Raw genomic sequence first — 24,254 nt, 5'->3', positions numbered from 1 at the left:
ATCGACGTGTCCCAAACCTCAAGACTTTACATTTTGCTGCATTAAACTGACATCCCATTCATTTGCCCATCTATCTAGCTTATTCAAATCCTCTTGCTGGGGTGCTGCATCTGCACTATTACTAATAATCCTTCCCAGCTTCGCATCATCTGCAAACAACTGAATATCCCCTTGCAATCCACTGACAATGTCATTGATATAAAGGTTAAACAATATAGTACTGAGCCCTGTGGGACCCCACTTGTAACCCTCTGCTTCCTTGAAACTGCCCCACCATACACAACTCTCTAATACCTATCGGACAGCCAATCCTGAATCCAGTTGACTATCTGACATCCAGACCCATGCTGCAAATTAAATGACTGCTGCAACTTAAATATAAGCTTATCATGTGGCACCCTGTCAAATTCCTTCACTAAGTCTAAGAAAATGGCAGTATATGCCTTTTCCTCATCTAATGCTCTTGTAACTTTATCATAAAAGAGCACCCCTTCACAAATCCATGTTGACTCTCACAGATAACATTACCCTCATCTGCCCAATGCTGTATACGGTCCTTCACTACTTTCTCCAAGATCTTACTAACTACTGATGACACACAAACTGGCCTATAATTAGACATTTCCAGTCTGCTACCACCCTTATGCAATGGCACTATCTTACCTTCCTTCCATTCCATGGGCACCTTTCCTGCAACCAGACTTTCGTTGAAAAGCCAGGTGAAAGGCACTATCAGTTCCCTAGCACATTCTCTCAAAACTCATGGTGAAATACCATCCAGTCCCACAGCTTTACTGACATCCAGAGTACTCAGTATTTGAAACACACTCTCCTCCTGAATATTACTAACACTAAACATCAAAAAAAAGATAATGTGAAAAGGAAGTTATTCATATTTATTTACAGGTATAGTGATTTATGCATTGATAACAAAGAAGCAGCAATATATTGCTTTATGGTAGCATAGTGAAATCGATACAGTTGCTTCGCGGTAGTCTAGCCTATACACTAATGAATGAATTGTTATTTTTTTATTTTATGCTAATTAGTTAGTTTAACTAATTAATAGGAACAAAACCAGAGAAGCATTCCTGAAAGTGAAAGAACTTAATGGAAAAACAAAACACACACAGTCTAATATCATCAAGGACAAAGATGGAAACATACTCATTGTTAAGGAAAAGTTAAATGGAAGAAGGGTGGTGTACTTATCAGATCTCCATGATGATGATAATGGTAACATGTTAGATGATTCACGACACCTTAAGTTATACATAACAACAGATACCACTCTACCCACAAGAAAGGAGGTAGAACATATAATTAAGAATCTTCCTAATAATAAATCTCCTGGATGTGATAATTTTCTGGCTGAAAGCCTTGACTGGCAATAATGACAACTATTTAGTGGAATCCATTCAGGACATCTATAAAACAGTACAATTACCTGAAGTTTTTACGACATCTATCTGCATACCAATTCCAAAGAAACATAATGCTAAAATTGCGAGGATTACAGAACTGTGAGTCTAATATCCCATGCATCTAAAATTATTTTAAACTTCGTTAACAAACAAATTGAAAGAGCCATAAGCAGTGAATTGAGTGAACAACAGAAAGGTTTCAGAAGAGGAATGGGAACCATTAATGCTATCCTGGAACTAACAATACTAATAGAAAGATCGCTTGAAATAATTAGGAACATTTACATATGCTTCATAGACTTTCAGAAGGCTTTTGACTGAGTAAAACATAATAAAATGTTCAATATATATTAGATAAATTAGACATAGAAGATCATGTACTTAAGATTATAAAAGTGATTTACACCAAACACAAAATGCAGCTGTTTAACTCTTGAGACTTCTGAAGTGAAAATAAAAAGAGGAGTTACACAAGGTTGTATCCTTTCACCAAATCTGTTTAATATCTATAGTGAGACAGTGATGAAAAAGATTGAAAAACAAAAAACAGGAATTAGTATCAATGGTATAAAATACAACAATCTTAGATATGCTGATGATACCATTCTAATAGCAGAAAACAGAAACAAATTAATCAAATTACTGCAGCTACTAATTGAAGAAGGTAAAGAATTTGGACTAGATATTAATGCAAAAAAAAAAACAACCAAATTTATGAAAATCTCAAAAGAAAGCAGATCTGAGCCAGAAATATTCATAAACAATATGAAAATTGAACATACAACAGAATACAAATATTTAGGCACCTACTTTACTGCAGATGGAAAGCAAGATAAAGAAATAAAAATAACAACAGCCATAGCTAAAGATGCATTTTGGAAAAATAAAGATCTGCTCAGAAGTTCTGTGAGTATCAAGACAAAGAAAAGAATGATAAGAACATTAGTGTGGCCAATTTTCCCATATGGAAGTGAGACCTAGATATTCAAGAAGAGAGTAAGGCAACAAATAATGGCCTTTGAAATGTGCTATAAGAGAACTTTGAAAATCCCATGGACAGAACATGTGACAAATGCAGATGTCCTACAGAGAATGAGAACACAGAGATCTTTATTACAGGAAATGATCCAGAGAAAGATGAGATTGGCAGGGCATGTACTGAGAGGTTCAGCATGACAGAAGATATTAATAGTTTTAGAAGGGAAAATTATGGGAAAAGGATCAAGAGGCAAAAAACGAAGGACATGGCTTGAAGATATAAGATCATGGACAGGATCACATGGCTATGCAGAAACAAAAAGGAAGGCCACCAACAGAGAGAACTGGAAGGACATGGTACTGCATCCCCTCACTGAGGAAGCTACAAGAAGAAGAAATTAATAGCAGTTATTTTATGCAGTTATGATTTAATACTGCATCTCTATGTTTGATTACATTTCTCTTGCCTGCAAAATGTACGGTCTGTACGTTTTGATAAATTTAAACTTTTTATAATAGATTTGTGTATATTTTATGGTAGTAAATGATAAAATAGATTAGTATCTACATATATTTTCTGCATTCATGACATACCTAACTTAATTATTTTAGATATTTCTAAGCTACATGGTTCATCTGTGAGTTTTTTCAAATTGTCAAAATCTCTAAAAATTTCCTATATATTTATTAAAAAAAACCCTGCATATAAGTGGAACCATGCAGTTTAAACCCATTCTTCAAGTGTCAACTGTGTGTGTGTGTGTGTGTGTGTGTGTGTTTATGTGTTTATCCCACACACTAGAGACACAATAACCTATGACACATCAGTGCCATGTGTGAGGTGCACATGAGAGTCGAGAAAGAAGAAACATATTGACATTTTTCTTAAAGAGCTGTAGATTGAAATTGTTGGGTAACACATTATAAAGAAGGCTGTTCCAGAGAGCAGAGGTAGATGGAATAAATGAGGAAGAGTAGAATCAGGTTTGATGAGTTTGCAGCAGTTGTACTGTAGAGGGATGTTGGATATCAGCTTGTTTTAATAGGCCTAAATAGCAAATAGAGGAATGATGCTTGCCCCTTCACTGGAGCATTGACCATGAAAGTAACTGCAGAAGAGATATAGAGCTGAAACATTGCATCTGTGAGATAGAGGTTGAAGTGAGCCTGTGAGGGGAATGATCATCTATGAGCCAAATTGGTCTCCTCTGGATGGCATCGAGAATTTTTAAGGAAGTTTAGGTGCACCACCCCAAATGTGTGTACAGTATTCTAATCATTGATGGATTTGGGATTTATATAGGGTTAGTAACTGGGTGGGTAAAATAGCCTTCTTGAGCAGAAAATTATGCCTAATTTTTTAGAAGCTGAGGAAGCTATTGATGTGATGTCTTTGTGCCCAGAGAGATCCCTTTTATGAGAGAAAAGGCAGGACTGTGTTATGGTAGCATTGAAGGTGACTAAATTATCCTTGTCCCACTGGAGTATGGCATGGAGATCAGTGTTTAAGGCACTGGTTGGAGATGGACTTGATGCAAGGGATGTCTGGGAACTGCATGGTTTGTCAAAGGAGTAGGATGAGTGGAGAGTGCTATCATCAGCAAAGCTATGGATACAATTTGTAGTGATTGAGAGTAGGTCATTTTTGTATAAGAGAAAGAAGGTAAGTGAGAGAACAGGGCCCTGAGGTACTCTTGTATTGGGAGAGAGCTCAAAGAGAGGGTGCCCTCCACTATGACATGCAGTGAGCCACAAGAGAGAGAGAGAGAGAGAGAGAGAGAGAGAAAGCTGCTTATCCAGTTACAGAAGATGGCAGGTAGACCAAAGGAAGGCAGTTTGCAAAACAGTCCTTGATATTCCAAACATGATTGACTGCTCAGGAAATGTCAAGGGGCAGCAGCATACATTTCTCTGAATCTTTTCATGGCACTTGTTCAGTGTTAAGTGATGTAGGCTAAGATATTGGCCATGGATTTGGATTGGCAGAATCCATACTGGTGGTCACTGATTAACTGATGAGCTTCTAGGTAGTGAAGAAGTTGACCATTGATAACTTCCTCTATTATTTTGGAGAGGACTGAAGTGATGATAATTGGTCATTATTTGTATGGTAGGTTTTTATAGATTTTTTCTCCCTTTTTTGGAATGGGTTGGATATATGTTAGTCTTCATGAGATGGGATAGGTGCCAGCTGAGTATAGAAGATTTAAGAGGACAGGTGTTACTTCTGGAGCACGTTTGAGTACAATAGAAAAGATGCCATCAGGACCGGACAACTTTGTAGTGTTCAGGTTATTTAATATTCTTCTTATGTCTTTCTGCCAAAAGGCCACAACAGAAAACATATGGTGCTCAGATGCTGGCATAAAAGGAGGTAATTTGCCTTTGTTGTCTGTACAGGAGTTAGAGAAAAAGAGTGATGCTAGGAGGTCAGCTTTTTTTTAAGTGCTGTAACAGTGGTGCCGCCCGGTGGCTTTTGTGAGGGATCAGAAGCCATGACTCTGGACAAGAGACAAATTTTCTGTTATTGGACTTTATGAAGTTGGATTTTGATTTGCTGATAGTTGAATTACATTTATTGCATTCTTGGGTTCTTGATGCAAGCCACCTATGATAAGCTGAGTTTTTTTCTTCAACTGTTTTCATTCATCTTCTGTTGAACTAGGCCTTGGAAAGCAGACTGGAATTTTGGATGGAATTAGGGATGAATGCCTTCATATCACTGAGGATGATTTCTGTGGCTTGCTCATTGTAGCTGTCTTGGTCAGTGGAGTGGAAGCAATAGTCATGCCATGGGAAAGAAGAGTAATAGTTCCAGAGATCATCCCATTTTGTACCATTGTAGTGCCAGAAGACAAGAGTTTGGGTATGGTCACGGATGGGACATTCTGTGAGACTGGAAACTTGCGCTAGATTGTTGCCTGAGTTGCTGAAAGGGGAGGCAACTTCTACAGTGTGTCTGGAAGGAGAACTAGTTAAAAAAGATCAAGGATATTGGGATAGTGGAGAAGATTATCTAGAATTCAGGTAGGTAGCTGCACAATTTGTGTTAGATTGTTGCTTGTAGATCTGCATCATATCCATCTTGATCTGTAGTGTCGGAGAAGGGGGGAGCCAACTGGAATTTGGCTATTCAGGTCACTTAGGATGATGACTTTACTGTTTGGATAGCTGGATCATAGATGGTCATTTCATGGAAAGGAAGAGGTCTGTGTGGTGTTCAGAGTTTGGAGACTGATAAATGCTGCAGATGAATGTTACTAAGTGGGACAAGGAAACCTTTAGCCAGAGGGGGACAAAAGCAGGGGATTTTAAGTTTGGCATTTTCTAGCATGCAATTTTAGAATGTACAAAGGCACAGGTGTCACCTTTGTGGCAAAATTAATCACGAAGAGTATAATTTGGACATTGAAGGTGAGCTGTGGTTGACGTAGCTTTAATTTGGGTTTCTGCTGAGAGAGGGAGATCTGGTTTATGTGTCTGTAAGTGTGATGAATGCTGTTTATGTTGGAGTTTGTGAAGTGGATGTGGAAATGATTTTTTTTTATTTTTTTTTTTTAATAATGATCCAGGTAAGTTTGGAATGTTGTGTTTGGATGAACTGGTTGTTGTTCAGGGAGATTTATTATGTTCACGGTGTTGCTGTCATTGTTTGCTTCATTTTTCATTTTTGGTGATTTCATTTATAATTAGATGAAAAGAAAGAGTGGAGACATGCAGTGGGCAGAAGATAGACTCATGAATATGACACCCATACAGAGGATGACCAGTCTCATCACCAATCCGTGGTCTCGACAGTGCCTCCTACATGGTACTGCTTGGACTCCCTCACCAGACATTACCTGCAGAGTATGTGGAAGTGGAATTATGTGCCAGTCGACTAGGAGGCCTTCTGACTTATTACTGACTGGTTCTGATAACTGCTGTAATGGTGGAGGGTCTTAGTCTCTAAGTATATTAGTCATGCACTTGAAGAGTATCACTCACACTGCATGGAGAGGAGAGGGAGAGACAGAGGTGGTATGTCATTTTTATTGATGAATATTAGATCACACACTATCACACACCCTCCACTTTCGCACAGATGATTGGTCTCTGCAATATGTGTCTTCTACAAATATTTCCATGGAAAATATTCATCTGAAATAACATCAATAATTCTCCCACTTTGTACTATGCTCATCGGAACATGTGCACCTGCTGCTCAACATCCATTCACAGTGCACCTTGAAACCCACTGAACAAGTTTCTTTTCCTCCTCCTTCATTCCTGCAACTGCTGTACTGTGGAACAGTCTTCCCCCTGTTGTGTTCCCCAAGGAATACAGTATAAAGTCATTTAAATTATATGTGAATAAGTACCTCCTTTCCCAACCCATTACCCATGCACTGTACTAATGCACTATAGGTTGATCAACCAACTTCTCATGTATGGGCTCAACATAAAAAAAAAATCTGCACACATTGATCTTTTAAGAATATTTATATTTTTGCAGACTAAAGTGCTTGGTAATAGAAACAGTAGTAGTGTGAGAGATGAAAAGAGAATAGGAATGAAAGAGGAACAGGGAAACAGGAGAACCTGGGTGGACAGGGAAATGTGGAATAGGGAGAATGGATGTTGGAAGTAGTAGTGAATGTATGTATGAGGTTAATCAGCATAGAAATGGAATATTCATTATGTGAATGGTGTAGTTGACACTGAGAGGATATATGTGTTAAGAGGTAATAAAAGTGAAGGACAGGTGTGGTAGAGAAATCACAACCAACAAGTGGCTTGGGTAGGACTGATTATAGACCTAAAAGTGAACTGCTGTGTTTATTTAAAAATTCTAGAAGTATCAGAAATAAGAGAGATGAAATTGTTTCACTGATTAAGTTTATTCGCTTCTAAATCATTGGAATAAGTTAAACTTGGTTGAATAAAGATGATATCCTAATGGGAATAGAAATGGAAGTGTACAGTATTTTTTTCAAGGACAGAAAAGTCAAGAAGGTAGTTAGGTGTTACTGATGATAGAAGGAGAATTATGTCCACATAAGGTAGACATGAAAGAAGGAAATAGTGGCAATAGTTATGAGGCAGTAGTGTGAGATGGAGGTTGATAGGAAGATATATTTAATTGGATGTTGCTATGCACCCAGGGAATGTGGCGGGATTTCATGAAGAAATGTACAAGCAACTTATGCTAGTGAACATAGGAAGGGTGACTATTATGGGTGATTTTAATTGTGGCAGTATAGATTGGAATGAAGACATAGCATTTGGGAGTTCTTTAGAGACAAGTATCTCAGGCAGTATGTAAAGGAGGGCATACAAGGATCAAGGATTCTATCATTTCATCAGAGGATGTAATTGTGAGTGGGGTTTTGCACTTCCCTGTATTTAGTGAGAGTGATCATGAAGTAATCATGTGGGTTGTGTCTTGCCATATAAAGACTTCTGTGAAGAAAGGATATATATATATATATATATATATATATATTTTTTTTTTTTCTTTTTTTTTCTAGAAGTTTCTACATATATATATATATATATATATATATATATATATATATATATATATATATATATATATATATATATATATATATATATATATATATGTAGAAAGTATTTTACCTTGGGTATAATAAATGTTAAAGATACTACTTAAATTAAGGGGATATTAAATCCCACATAGTTTTAAAACCGAATAAGAAACTCAAAGATTGGAATCAGAGAGTTTCTTGCCGAATATAGTAAACTATAAAGTATCGGCGACACTAGCGTTAGCAAATGCAAGTGATCCTAGTACGTAGTACAATACCGGGCAGCTCGTTGCAAAGGTGGGGGGGAAGTTCAGATCGCTATTCTTAGGTATTTTCCATAATGTAAAAACACATTTCCTAGGAAATGTATGCTGTTATTACATTATGGAGGGAGGTCACTACCCAGACCAGTTTCAGCCTTTTTTGAGGCTTCATCAGTGAGTAGCTAGACCTAATAATACCAAAGTGTATAGCGAAAAGAATTTATATACTCTGCGAACAAGTTATCCAAACAGGTGCAACCATTAAGTTACTTAAATATAAAGAGCTAATAAGCTTCATTTCATGTAATAACAGCATACATTTCCTAGGAAATGTGTTTTTACATTATGGAAAATACCTAAGAATAGCGATCTGAACTTCCCCCCCACCTTTGCAATGAGCTGCCCGGTATTGTACTACGTACTAGGATCACTTGCATTTGCTAACGCTAGTGTCGCCGATACTTTATAGTTTACTATATTCGGCAAGAAACTCTCTGATTCCAATCTTTGAGTTTCTTATTCGGTTTTAAAACTATGTGGGATTTAATATCCCCTTAATTTAAGTAATGTTTTCATTGCTGAAATGAAGCTTATTAGCTCTTTATATTTAAGTTAAAGATACTATTTTAATGGAGTAAAACCAGGTTTAAAATAGCTTGGTATCTTTAAAAAAAAAATATATATATATATATATAATGCAAGCCAGGAGATTGTCCGACTCAGTTAGTAAGGATAACAGAAGTGCAGTACAAGCAGAAATTAGCAAATCAGGTAAAAAGAAATCCTAGAGAGTTTTTTCGATATGTGGCAAGTAGCAGTATTGGACATGGGCAATGGATACACAGTAATAATCTTTAGACTTTGCAAAAGCTTTTGATAGATTACTGCATGACAAGTATATAGTCAAACTAGAGCAGATGGAGTTGATGTATACTAATGCATTGGACTGGAGACTGTCTATCTGATAGGTATCAACAAGTTGTGTATGGAGGGAGCAATATCCCATAAGAGAAAAGTCAGTAGTGGTGTGCCTTGGGGGTCTGTTTTAGGGCCATTGCTGTTTAACCTCTGTATGTTAATGATATTGGGGAATATTTGAATGGGGATTTACAGTTGTCTGCCAATGATGCAAAGTTGGGAAGAACTATGAGGAGTAGAGCAGGTGTTGTGGCCTTATAAGAAGACTTGAATAGACTGAGTGAATGGGACTGGGGATGTCAGTTCGATGTTGCAAAATGTAAGGGTTTAAAATTTGGGAAACAAAGATGGGATGTAGAATTCATAGGATTTTTTTTGTCTTGGTAGGGATATATTGTTGGAGGTGGAGGAAATAGATCTGGGGTGATGGTGGATAAGGATCTGAAATTTAGAAGACATGTTGCCACATATTGACTACTCTGCACATATTTGGTCACCTGGTTTTCAAAAGGATGAAGAGATTTGAAGAGAGTCCAGAGGTGATTGACCATAGTTTCTGATCTCTGGAATGTTGAATATGGAGAAAAGTTGAAATAATGCAATTTGCCAAGTTTATTGGATAGGAGGAAGAGGGATGATAGATATGATAGAGATGTACAAGTTAGTAAGGGGTTATTATAGGATGAATTTTGAAGAGATTTTTCATAAAAAGGTGGGAGAACAAGAGGTCATCCCTAGAAGCTGTAAAAGGAGGAGTATAAGCAAGGGAGTGAGAAGTGGATTTTTGGCATGGAGAGTTGTGAATGATTGTAATGTATTGCCTGTGAGCATGGTATCTGCAGTGAATTTGAATGTGTTTAAGGCACAGCATGATGTGCTGTGTGTATGACCAAAGCGACCTCCTAGTTGAATCTGTGAGTCTGTGGGATCTTAGGATAATAATAAAAATAATAATATGTGGAAGTACAAGTCTGGTGATTATGACAAGCTTAGGAGATAGCTTTGAGTTACGAGGTTGGTTGAAAAGTTTGGTAAATTTCCAATAGATGGGCAACACAATTCGTTCATTCACACCAGTAATAATATTAATAAATTTAGTTTAATCCTTTATCCAAGTGTGAGCAAACAAAGTTTGCTCCTGAAAGTATCTTCAGGACTGGGTTAAGGTGGTACAACACCGGGCAACTCGTTGCAAAGGTGGAGCAAGCTCACAACACTCCTATCTCAGTATCTCCGATAATGCAAAACACATCTCCTTGTGGATATGTATAATGTTATGCATTAAGGGGAGGGCCACTACCCAGACTAGTTTCAACCTTTATTGAGGTCTCTTCAGTGGGTGCCAAGCCCGAGTGGAGATGCCAGGCAGAAGCATTAGCAAGGTCATCTCTACCTATAGGAGTTGCAAATCGGTGTGCCACCTTTTTATTAAATCACTCTTAATTTAGAGAAAGATGTTTCTCTAAATCTGAAGAGACCTCAATAAAGGTCGAAACTAGTCTGGGTAGTGGCCCTCCCCTTAATGCATAACATTATACATATCCACAAGGAGATGTGTTTTGCATTATGGGAGATACTGACTGAGATAGGAGCGTTGTGAGCTTGCTCCACCCTTGCAACGAGTTGCCCGGTGTTGTACCACCTTACCCCAGTCCTGAAGATACTTTCAGGCGCAAACTTTGTTTGCTCACACTTGGTTAAAGGATTAAACTCAATTTATTATAGTCTAACCAAGTGAAAAATAAACTTTCAACATGTTTCTTTAAATCCAGAGTAATTTAATAAAAAGGTGGCACACCGTTTGGCAACTCCTATAGGTAGAGATGACCTTGCTAATGCTTCTGCCTGGTATCTCCACTTGGGACTGGCTCCCACTGAAGATGCCTCAATAAAGGTCGAAACTAGTCTGGGTAGTGGCCCTCCCCGTAATGCATAACATTATACATATCCACAAGGAGATGTGTTTTGCATTGTGGGAAATACTGAGATAGGAGTGTTGTGAGCTTGCTCCACCTTTGCAATGAGTTGTTCGTGTTGTACCACCTTATCCCAGTCCTGAAGATACTTTCAGGCACAAACTTTGTTTGCTCACACTTGGTTAAAGGATTAAACTCAATTTATTATAGTCTGACCAACTGAAAAATAAACTTTTAACATTCATACCAGTGTTGGCATGTATCATCTTTTTCATGACTCCTGGCAAAATTGAGCCATGTGCGACGTCTACTTCTTGTTTGGCAAACAATTAAAATGACTGTTCGCATTTTTCATAAAAATGGAGAAAAACGAGTTTCATGCAGTGATAAAATACTTTTATTTGAAGAAGTAACGGCTGCGCAGATAAAAACTGAGTTAGATGCAGTTAATCGGGGACTCTGCACCAGCAATAAAGATATTTATTTTTGGATAAATGAATTGAAACATGATCGTAAGTCCATTGAAAATGAAGTGTGTTCCGGACGCCCAACTGAGGTCACAATGAAGGAAATGATTGACAAAATCCATGGTATCGTTATGGAAGACCACCCAGCGAAAGTGTGTGAGATTGCTGAGTTGTAGGCATCTCAACTGAACGGGTGTATAATATCCTGCATAAAAAATTGTACATGAAAAAGCTGTGTGTGTGATGGGTGCCACGATTGTTGACTGTCAATCAAAAATGCATGCTAAAAGACACAGTGTTTGGCGATGTTTAATCACAATTCACACGATATTTTGGGTTGATTTGTGACTATAGATGAAACTTGGATCTACCACTACGCACCTGAGTCCAAGCAGCAGTGAAAACAGTGGACAGTGCCCGGTGAAAGAGCACTGAAAAAAGCAAAGACCATTTTGTCAGCTGGGAAGGTGATGGCCACTGATTTTTTGGGATTTCCAAGGAATTATCATAATAAACTATTTGAAAAAGCGTTAAGACAATAACAGGAGTCTATTATGCATTGTTCTTGGGCCGTTTAAAAGAAGAATTGAAGAAAAAAGGCCAAGATTGGCACAAAAAAGTGCTCTTTCACTATTTCAAGACAATGCACTGTCTGCACATTGGCTGTCACAATGGCAAAATTTGCACAAATTGAGGTTCGAAGTGGTTCCACATCCACCGTATTCTCCGGACTTGGCTCTGTGTGACTTCTTCTTGTTCCCAAACTTAAAAATTTTGCTTGGTGGGAAAAAAAATTTCTTCGAACGAGGATGTCATCAAGGCAGTCAATGACTATTTTGCACAATTTGACAAATCCTACTATTTAGATGGGATGAAAAAATTGGAAACTTGCTGGACCATATGTGTAGACCTCGATGGAGACTATGTTGAGAAATCAAGGTGATTTATTCAAAAAAATGTGTTTAACTTATTTTTTACCAAACTTTTCAAACAACCCTCGTATAGCATGGAATGAAAAGTTGAGAGGTTAGGAAATAAATGCTGCTTGGAAACTGACAAAAAAATACATAACAGTATAAATGTGTGAATGTAGTTCAAAAATCAAATTGCTGAATAAGGTAGATGTAAAATGAATGAATGAGGAGATTAAGCATGAAATCTGGAAGAAGGCACTCTGGAGGCAGCACATGATAAATAATGTAAATATCAGTTGCATGAAGAATATAAGGAGCAGGCCAGGATAAGGACTGACTCATTTGTTAAGAACAACAGAAGCACAGTATGAGCAGAAATTAGCAAATTAGGTCAAGAAATACCTTAGAGAGTTTTTCAATATGTGTTAAGTAGAAAGATGAATGTTATGGTAAGTTGATAATGATAGTAGATGAAAGTGGGAGATTGATAATGAAATGAGAAAAGACTTAATGGTGTTCAAGCAAGAGTTATATGTGGAGTTAAGTAAGCTAGATGTAAATAAGATAGTAGGACTTGATAACATTACCACATGTCTTAACAGAATGTTATAAAGTGTTAGCATCAGTCTTGGCCTATTTGTTTAACAAGAGTCTTACAACAGCATAAGTTCCAAAGTAGTGAAAAGAAGGCAAAATTGTTCTGCTTCACAAAGGTGGTGATTAGGCTAAGGTAACAAATTATAGGCTGATCTGTAAAACTGGAGTTGTAGTTAAGGTATTGGGAAGGTTCGTGAAAGACAGGATACAAAAGTGGATTGATAACAGTGATATTCTTTGTGTTTGTTAGCATGGGTTTGTTAAAGGGAGGTCGTGGTTTACCAAATTGCTTATGTACTGTAACACGGTGACAAATGTATTGGACAGAGGAGATGCATATGCAGTGGTACTTTAAATTTTGCAAAGGCTTTTGGTAGATTACTACACCACAAGTTGGCCACTAAACTGAAACAGATGCGATTGGATGATAGACTAGTGAGTTGGATGCATGACTGGCTGTCAGATAGATATCAACAAGTTGTGTATGGAGGGGCACTATCTCGAAAAAGGAAAGTTACTAGTGGTGTGCCACAAGGGTCTGTTTTAGTCATAACAGACCCAAATATATTTTTTTTGGTAATAACAGACCAAAAAAAAATATATCCCAGGATTCATATCATGCCTAGGATATATTTTTTCCAGTTAAATAACAAGGATCGCTGTTATTTAATTTATATATTAATGGTATTGTGATAGGTTTATCTGGTGATATACAACTGTTTGCAGATTGTGAAAAGTGGAGAAAGTGATGAGGAATCAGGCAGATGTTGTGGCCTTACAGGAGAACTTGAATAGATTGTATGAGTGGGCAACAGTATGGAACTGTCGATTCATTGTTGCAAAGTCTTAGGTTCTGAAATTTGTTAGTCAACAGTGGGATGCAAAGTATACACTAGGCAGGAAAATTTTAAAGGAAGTTGAAGAGATAAGTGACTTTGGTGGTGGTGTACAAGGACCTGAAATTCAGAGGTCATTGCACAAGTTGTGAAGACATCATATCAGATTATGGTGAGGACCTCAACTTGTGGAAATCAAGAGATTCTGGTTCCATTGTATAAAGTCTTGATTAGATTGTATGGATTATTGTGCACATATTTGGTCCCCTGGTTTTCATGGTGGTGATGATATATTGGAAAGGGTCCAGAGAAGACTGAAAGATCATAACTGGTCTTTGGGATGTTGGATATAAGGACAGATTGAGGGATTGCAGTTTGCAAAGCCTTGTGAATAGGAGGAGAGGATGTAATTGAGGCATTTAAGTTCGTGAAGGGTTGTTATCAGGTGTTAATGCAGAAGAAAGTTTTCATAGAATGGGAATAGGGGTTAGAACAAGGGTTAGAACAGCTTCCAATACCTGGAAGCTGTATAAGGAGGGTGTGAACAGAGGCATAAGGAGAAGGTTCTTTTCATAGTGAGTGGAATGTGTTGCCTGACATTGTGGTGAATGCAGATACACTGGTGTTAATTAATGATAAATTAATATTATTATTATTTTATTCACATAATTGATATAGAGAAATTCAAATTCTGCCCAAAAATCTAAGAATAGTCTGTCTGGTAGTGTCTTAAAATATGGACTGTTCCAAGTAATGTAGATCAAATGGGGTCACCTCATTGATGTTTATCGTAAACAGTTAGATAGCTTTGAAATTGCATTGAGTGCACCGATAACTATTGGGATGACTTTGGTGTGTTTAAGCCACATCCGGCCAACTTCAATTGCCAGATCTTGATATTTAGCCATTTTTTCCAGTTATTTGTTGTTAATTGTATCACTGGGTACAGCGATATCAATAATCCAAACCTGTCGATGTTCAATAATTGTGATGTCAGGTCTATTGTGTTCCAAATGCCAATCAGTTTGTATTCTAAAGTCCTACAGAATTTTTTCTGTTTCATTTTCCAATACTGCTGTCGTGGTTACTTTCCTTTGCACTTTCTGAAATTTTTAGTTGGCTTACCACAGTACCTTATCTTACTTATATATCCTTTCTCTCTTCTATCAAAATCTTACTGGCCACGCCATTAAGATTTTGATAGAAGAGAGAAAGGATATATAATCAAAGGATATATAATCAAAGGATATCAAAATCTTACTGGCCACGCCATTTATTTGTTATAATATTTAATTTTGTATTGTACCCCTTTGACTATGCCCCTTGTTCAACATTCTTTCCCCCTTTGCTTTACCTTGTGCCTTTATTATTTGTTTATTATATTGCTACTGTTATCTTAGCTCTCTCACATATATAAGTTAATCGCTTGTCTCCTATCAAATAATTTTTTTCTTAAGATCTTTGCAGTCTTATTGGCCTCTTTATTTTCTAAACATCATCTTATCACACAACAATCTGATGGAGTCCACCCGATAAGTATTAACACATTTATTTTTTCACTGCGCCAGCTAATACCTAGGATAGAAAGGATTCTTGCTCAGGGTGACCCCTTCAGAGTGATACATGATAATTAGATCAAGATTAATCTTATCCCTCCGCCTGCTTATTTCTTTCTCACAGTCGTGGCTTGCTTAAAATATTTGTACTCATGGGTTTATCCTGCTTAGTTCGTCGATATTTTTATGAGCGGTAGTTTTGAATTCATGTAACATAAGCAGATCAGGCAATTACTTGAATGAAACAATTTAATGAGCTTTAAGGAGATATACAATTATACAATTCAAACAGGTTATTATGAATGCACTCAAGTTAGATCAAAGGCTCTAATTAATTTATACTAATCACACATAATAAATTGCAATAACCACTAATACAATCGATTTAGTATAAATTCATAGGTAATCATCATGCCATTCTGATACACGTGGCCATGAGTTAACACAATAACACACTTTATACATTAAATTTAGCGTGATCAGATATCTACTCGGCCTCGTGGGCAAACAAATCTTAACACTATCTCGGGCCTATGCCTAATTGTAGGCTATTCTTACAGTCCCTTAAAGTTTAGTCCAATACAAATGTTCTCACAGGGAATTCACTCGCTTCTATAACTGGAAATAGGAATTCAGAGATCTACATTATCATCTCTGTCCTTAAATTCTTAAATTTCTTCCTGCCTTGTCTGGTCATCAAGGCCTTCAGTATAGTCTTTTAAGGGGACATCTTCCAGTGATCTGTGTGAGTAGAATCTCAACGGGAAAACTGGAAGGTGGCACAGTAATGTCGCCTTGAACGGACGGCATTAATTTGGTTCTTCTGTCGCACGACAACGCACAGCTATCCTAGTGTACGGATATAGCTTGGCCCATTACAAACGCTACGACAGACGAACCAAATGCCTTCCACGACTGGCCAGGAACTTCCCCGACGATGAATTCGACCACTGTCCGAGAGATCAGGAATCAGGAATCCAGGAAAAAAGATCTGGAATCGTCTTTGCAAGGCCTTTTTGTTTAATAATTTTCTCCTCTCGGCAATTCTCGATCTTCGCGATGCGTACCAACGCGGTCACGTGTGCTAACATCAATCTTCTTAGCTCCCTCTATTTTAGTCGCACGTGTGCCTGCTTTCCTTTCCTGGAAGACGCTTAGGTTTCCTTTTCCAGTACTTCTCTCCCTCCCTTCTTTTGCATAAAGCAGGACGGCAAAAGTGACCCTTGAACCCTGACTCATAGGTCTTGCTAATTTAGTACTAGAGACTGGTTTTTTTTAAGTGGATTTGCCAGCTTACATGGATCTCTATATCTGGTCCACACTTAATACGGATTATATATAAAAGCATATTATACAAATTTATGTAATTCCTAAATTTTAATTGTTTTGCACTTGTAAACAGCTTACACTTATCCTATTGCCAACGTTCCATATTCTCTGCCTAAGTTGTATTAAAGTTGTGATTTGAATAATTTACATTAAACATTTCTTAGCCCTTTCAGGACACAACACTGCCTCTATTTTATGCACCCACCAGTTATCAGAAGTAGATTATTATTAACAACAAAGAAGATACATTGGATGCGAATTTATGTATTTCCATTTCCCGAAGGAAATGGAAACATTGGGGAAAAAGTCCTCTGAGATCAGTAACTTACTGATTTATTTTATTTTAATTTAATTAAATTAAATTTGAATTTATTTAATTTAAAGTTGTTGAAAAATCAAGCTTTATATAATGAATTTGCTGCATGGTTAGTTTGAGTGATTAACATACCCACTTTCCAACCCACAGCTTGTGGATTCATATCATGCCTGGATGTTTGTGAATGCCTTTAGTTGGGAAACAAGTTTCATCACCCATTGTGAGATCACCATTCTGCTTGTTTTGAGCCCTAAAGTGGCTTGAAAAAAATTCCTCGTTTGGTCTCTAGAGGCAAGTTTTGGGATTATATAAAATAAGCATGGCAAAACTTAGCCCACTGGTAGTACTAATGTACTTATTGGTTTACAACCTTTCATGGGTGCTAGTCACATAATAAAAATAAATACGTCAATATAGTACATTATCAAAACTTTTCAGAAACTCATAAATGAGTTTCATTCTCAACACCTTTCTCATATATGTTTTGACTCATCAAGTTCACTTCCAAACACCTTGACATCCCAGATTTCTGAAATTGCACTATTAGGTATGTTTTTTTTTTAATTATCCTTAATATAATCTACATTTTATATTAAATGTAAATTTGCCTTTGGTTGGTAAAGGGAGGTAGCTCCATCACCAAACAAGCTTGACTATTTCCATCATTATTAAATTAAATTAATTAATAATTTTATGCATATAAAATTATTAATATATGTAAAGGTCCCACTCTAATAATCAGAGTTGTCTTGTTTTTTTTTTTTTTGTTGTTTGTTTGTTTGTTTATTTGCTTCTTTGTTTATAGCATTTTTATTATGTTTATCTTTGCAACTGAACTAAGTAAATCAAATATCTTATTTTCTGGATTTTTGTTGTAAATGGTGTTCACTAAACAGTTTTCTCCAGAAATATTTTAGGCTGACTGGTGAAGCAGAAAATATGGCATATGAAGACCAAGTAGTTGATGATGATGAATTACCAGGAGAAGAAGAGGTATGTTGCAGTATCTATTATATAAATATATTGGATAAGTAAGTATGCTATGTTCTTAGCAATCAAGGACCTCCTTTGAGGCTGCTAACGTTTAAAATTAGATATTATATTAGTTAGCATTGGGAAAGGGGGAAATAATTATTTGAAAATGCTTGATTATAATTTATTACCATTATTATTATGTGACACCTCAAGGGGTTGGATACATACTACATAATCCTCCATTTACAGTACATCATCTGCCATTCACCAATACACCATAAATCACTATCACACGCAGGGCCATCACCAGATTAGATAGCGCCCTTAGGCAAACAATTAAATATTGCCCCTGATGGATTATAAGACAAAAATATAAGAAAATTATGCTAACAGGAATTGTTAGCGTCGCAACAGCACCTGCTGCAATATGGCTGAACGAGCACCCTTATTAAGTGGCGCCATGAGGCAGGCTGCCTCTGTGCTACACCCTGTCGACAGTACTGATCACAGGCCATGTCATCTGCTTGTCCGATTTGTAATTTTTTCTGTTAATACCATGTGTTCTCATCTAATTTGCCAGTATGTAAACCTCCTCAGTGAGTCCTTTGACTCCACAGAGGTCAGATATTTTATTTTATTTTATTTTATTTATATATAATATTTATAATACATTACATATTGTACAATTGTGCATAACAGATACATGCACATACATAATATTTTTTTAAAATAATAATAATAATTGTTTGCAACATATATTATTATAATATTAACAATGATGATTATTACAGAATTTAATTTTGCATTTTTACATTATATATATATACAATAACAATTGGTATTATTTCTCCATATACTTTTTTTTGAATAATAATAATTTTAATAATAAATTATAATAATAATAATAATAAATTATTATGATTATTATATATTATTATGTGTTTACAAAACATATTGTTCATTTTTTTTTCTTTTAACAGTGAAATTCATACAAATTTTTCTGCTTGAAAAAAGCAGAAAAATACTACTACTACCCATGCCCTTCCTATGACTTCTTCATTACTTCCAGCTTAGTATCACCACCTCTAGGTCTGACTCCCACTGATGAGACATCAATAAAGGTTGAAACCAGTCTGGGTAGTGGCCCTTCACTTAATGCATAGCATTATACATGTCTGCAAGGAGATGTGCTTTGCATTATGGGAGATACTAAGACAAGTGACGAGAGCTTGGTTCACCTTTGCCACGAGTTGCCTCAGTCCTGATACTTCAGGTGTAAACTTTGTTTGCTTACACTTGGATAAAGGATTAAACTAAATTTATTATAGTCTAACCAAGTGGGGAAAAAACTTCAATGAATTACATATATTTACAATTTTTGCTTTAATGCAATTAAGCACTGTAACTACAGTATTTAAATGTAATAAATGGATTTTTTTTTCTTTGTGTTGATCTCAGTTGAGATGTAATGTCTCAGCTTGCATCCTCAAAGCTTTTTAGTAAGTTTATCTGAGGATGACATCAGTTAGTTATTGTGTATTGGTTTGATTGCTGTGTTGGAAGTAGGCTGATATCTGATAGGTCTGATATTCACTACAGCCGTAGGATGAGAAATTCACACACACACACACACACACATGCATGCACGCACGAAGGGACGTGCGCACACGCATGCACACACACACACCATAATTTGAAATGCCACGACACATCACTGAACTGGAAAGCCTGAACTAATATATTGTGTTTCATTAAGTTTGTAAGGTGTGTAGGGTGTGTATTTCTTGTTCATAGTATTAAGGCTCTTTTCAGGCTGTTGTAGTTTGTAAGTTCCTATATTCAAAAGGTAGTTTATTTAACTTCTGGGATGTAGAAGCTTCGAGTGGACTTTCCATAGTGATTGTTATATTTATATGTGATATAATTAATTGTCTGAGGTCTTGTTATATCGTATGTATTTCTGGCTGTCCTGTAGTTGGCATCGAAATAATATTTAAGCATAGCTGCATAGTGACATAATTGTCTTGCTGTTAGTATTTTGTGTTCTGACATTGTGGTGTATGTAAAGTTGGTATTGTCTCTTTGTTCCCAAAAGATCAGTTTTATAATTTTCTACTGTAATGATGTGTAATCTATTTAGTTTGTAGTGTGCACAGAATGCATACATTGTTATAACGTATCTTGGTATATTTTGGCATAGTGCTATAGTGCTTTGTATATTAGTGTTTTCAGGCATGTGGGAACTATGTCTTTTAACCTGTAGAGTTTGCCAGTTATTGTTCAGAGTTTTTTTGTTTTGTAGATGGTTTATGTGGCTATTCTAGTTCATTCCAAGGTATTATATTGTTTCAACCTGAGTGATGGTTGTGGTTTTACTGTTCTGGTTTTACGTGTTTTTTTATGTTGGAGATTGGATGTTGGATGGTTATATGTATTTTATCAACTGGTTGAGTCAGTGAATTTTTAAATATCATTAATTTTGTCTTGTCAGAGTTTAGGTGTATAGAGTTTTTGGTGAGTCAGTCAATGAGCAGATTTATGTCATGCTACATATTTGTTTGGGCTATGCTTGCGTTATTATGGATGGATATTATAGCTGTATTGTCTATTGGAAGATCTTGCCTTTGAGAGGTAGCTGGTCAATATCTTTCTCATATAAATGTTGAATAGAGTTGTGGAGAGAATAGCTCTCTGTGGCGCTCCACAGGTTACTGGTAGCTCTACTGCAGTTTCACTGAAAATGAGTGATCTATTTACTATTTTGAAGGTAGTTTCTAAACCACCTGTGCAGAGGCCTATCTATTCCAACATGTCTTAGCTTTTTTAATAAGGTCTGATGTGTGAGTGTGTCAAATGTTTTAGTCAGATCGATAAAGACTACCATGATAATTTTGTTTTTATTGAAGGTGGTATTAATTGCATCCGTAAAATCTTCCAAGAGAGATGTTGTTCCCTTATTTTTCTGAAAACCATATTGCTTTGGGGATAATATGAAAATTCTCTGTATATGTTGCGAGTTTCCTTAGTAGGATGTATTATTATTATTATTATTACCCCAAGACCTCATGGAGTCAAAGACTCATCTGGGAGGTCCATTTATCACACACACACACACACAGCTCATAATACCATGTCTTAAATACACTCAAACTCCTTGTAGACACCACACTCTCAGGCGAGGCAATCAATCATTTGCAACTCTGCACGAAAAAAACCTGCTTCTCACTCCCCTATTCACACCCTCTTTATACTGTTTTCAGGGATGACCTCTGGTTCTCCCCCGATCTCCCACTATTTTCTGTAGAACTTCTCCAGCATTGATCCTATAACAACTCCTTAATTTGATTGATAATTGGAAGTATTGCTATAGGTCTGTAATTATTGATTAAATTTCCAGTTTTAAATATTTTATTTAAGTAGGATAGGGCCTAGCTAGTTGTGTGTTGCTTGATGTCCTTAGGTCTTATGCCATCGTTTCCTGGGCCTTTGTTTGTTTTGATTTGTTGTATTACAGAGAGAAGTTCTGCTTCTTTTATGGTTGGGAACCATAATGTCTGTTTTGCTTGTGGTCCAAGTGGAGGATCATGTTTTGAGATTGGAGGGATATTTCTCTGTAATGAGTCCACAAAGTATTGATTAAAGTCATTTGCTAGATGTTGGATGGATTTATCATCTTTCATGAAGCTGTGTTTTATGGTTTCAGAGGCAGTGGTATTGGAAGTACAATCTTACATCACATTGATCAGATGCCAGGTTTGTTTCATGTTATTTTCTTCAGAGGTTAATTTGTCTCTGTAGTAGTTTCTTTTTGCATTTCTTATTTACGTTGTTAGGCAATTCCTTGTTATCTTATATTCAGTTTTTAAAGCTGTGTTATTTGGATATCGCTTTAATTGTTTCCATAGGATGTCCTTTCTGTGCATATCTGGGATTAGGTTTTGTGTTATTCCAGGATTTTGGCTTGTTTTTGAATGAATTCTGACTTTCTTTGCAGCTTTCTTATATATTTCATCCAGTGAGAGTTTAATGTTGTTGTATAAGGTATCTATTGAATCTGGTGATGCCATGTGTTTCCAGTCTATTTTTCTTATTTCTTGTTAACTATTTCTTCATCTATTATTGTTTTGTGTTGCTTTTCATATGTGTTGCATTGCATCGATACTGTCTTAGTATGCAATTTTAGAGGTGTGGAGTAATGGTCTGTTACTTTGCACTTTATGACTGCTGCAGTGTAACTATTTGGTGGTGCCTGAATGTTTACATGATCTAAGAGAAGCATGATGTTATGGTTGGTATTAATTAGGTTATACAGATAGTATATCTAGGTATTGTACAGTGTTGTTACAGTTTTCATTTGCAGTATTTATGTTTATATCACCGATTATCATTAGGTATTCGGTTAAGCATAATCCTAGGCATGAAAGCTAGCAATTGAGTTCGTTCAAGAATTTTTTCACATTTAAGTTTGGTGGCCTGTAAATAGCATTTACTATTAAGGGGGTGCTATCGATTGGCAGTATTAATGATTTCAATGCAAAGTATTTCAGTATGCTCAAACTGATAAACCATTTTTTTTGCTATTAATTTATGTTCAATATATATTAATATTCTACCCCTCTCTTTTGTTTTGGCAGCAGAAATAATAATAGTAATAATAATAATAATAATAATAATAATGTGAAAACACCTTGAGTTTCAGAGAGAGAAAAAGTCTGCTACCTCCAAATGCAATCGGCCAATTTTCGCCTTCAGTTGAAAAAGTTCATATAAAGATTCCTTTCATCATGATGAGAATCCAACTTATGTCTTTTCCAATTGAAGAACACATCTTTTCATTCTCCCAGCTGCACTAAGCCACTTATTATTAATAACTTCCTTCTAAAGACTCATTGTATGAGATCACACTTACTCAGCATGATAATTATTATTATTATTATCATCATTATCATCATCTGACACCTCCAGGGAATCCAAGACTCATCAAGGGAGGGCACCTACTCTACCTCTCCATCTCCACCACTCAACCTCATCCATCTGTCATCCACCAAAGCCATCTACTGTCCACCACCACCACCACTAGTATTTTTCACACACAATCGTAGGATTCTGACCCGCAGCCTTTTGGCTGGAGAGCGGATACGCTAAACACTCGGCCAACCAGGCTGGCATAATTATAATATTTAAATCTTAAATTCACGCGCATTATTCACACACCTGACATTCACAACATGCTCTGTCAATTCACTCCACTAGCCCACCCACCAGACTTCATTAAAAACATATTCTGCTCTATCGATATTCTTTATCTACTATTATACAAATTACAGGAATGGTCTCCTTTTTTGCCCATTACTATATGTGTAACCACTTCTATATTAATAATTTATCTGTATTAATCTTATTAAATCTCCTTCCAAACTTAAACCACTCATTCATGTTATTTCTCTTTTTAGCATATCCACTAAACTCTGCAATTTACATTTTGTCAATCTCTCACAATAACCAAAATTTCAGGATTACAAAGTTGCATAGAAAATAGCTAGGTGCAAAAAGTCCCCACACATTATGTCTTATTGGAGAAGACCTAAATCTGCCAGCTGTGATTGATACTGGAGAAACTATGCTTGGAGGAAGTTTTACTAAACAACTACAGTGCATACCTCTATCAATTGATATTGTTGCTTGGCGAATTCTGTGAAGATAATTTATTACCCAACAACTTTTGTCAAATGTTTTTTGACCAATTATTCTCAATTCAGCTTGATGAGGCAACAGATAGCAACAAGGATTACCATTTAATTGCTTATGTTCGATTTTGCGATCGATTACACTGGCCAACAAAAAAAATTTTTTTTTCTGCTGATTATGATCTGACACTTGTTTTTTAATGACAACTGCCCAACAAAAATTTATTCCCTGAAACTCATGTGTAAGTAAAATTGTTATTTTTTTATAAATATTCTTGTAATTTTTAATGAATATTGTTAAGTAGTTATGTATCTAATTATCGGCCGCTCTCACATTCAAAGCGCCAGTACGTGCCGTTGCAGGTTCTTACGCATTTATTCGTTTACTAACAAGCGAGAGTGGTGAGCACTCCAATTCTGATCTGCGCACCACTTTGAATAATAGGCTATATCGTCAGGAATTTTTCGAATTTCTTGATAAAAAGTTAGGAACAGATTTTTAAAAGTACATACTTTCAGAAAATAATATTAAAAAATCGATTTTTTT

At 36.2% G+C, this 24,254-nt stretch overlaps 1 protein-coding gene across 1 annotated transcript in view; it reads left to right on the top strand.

Annotated features, from left to right (window-relative positions):
- The window catches only part of LOC150103052 (meiotic recombination protein DMC1 homolog), a 320,619-nt gene that overhangs the window by 4,367 nt on the left and 291,998 nt on the right, over nt 1-24,254 (top strand). Inside the window, exon 2 of the mRNA XM_090397700.1 lies at nt 17,952-18,038. Within this exon, the coding sequence (XP_090253826.1) occupies nt 17,985-18,038 (54 nt within the window). The 5' untranslated portion in view covers nt 17,952-17,984. The remainder of the gene's footprint in view (nt 1-17,951; nt 18,039-24,254) is intronic.

Source organism: Typopeltis vanoorti, chromosome 9 (assembly GCF_054136105.1).
Source record: "Typopeltis vanoorti isolate ZY-2024b chromosome 9, IOZ_Tvanoo_1.0, whole genome shotgun sequence".
Classification (NCBI taxonomy): domain Eukaryota; kingdom Metazoa; phylum Arthropoda; class Arachnida; order Uropygi; family Thelyphonidae; genus Typopeltis; species Typopeltis vanoorti.
The sequence above is the reverse complement of the archived record's forward strand: the minus strand, read 5'-3'. Positions and strand labels throughout refer to the sequence as shown.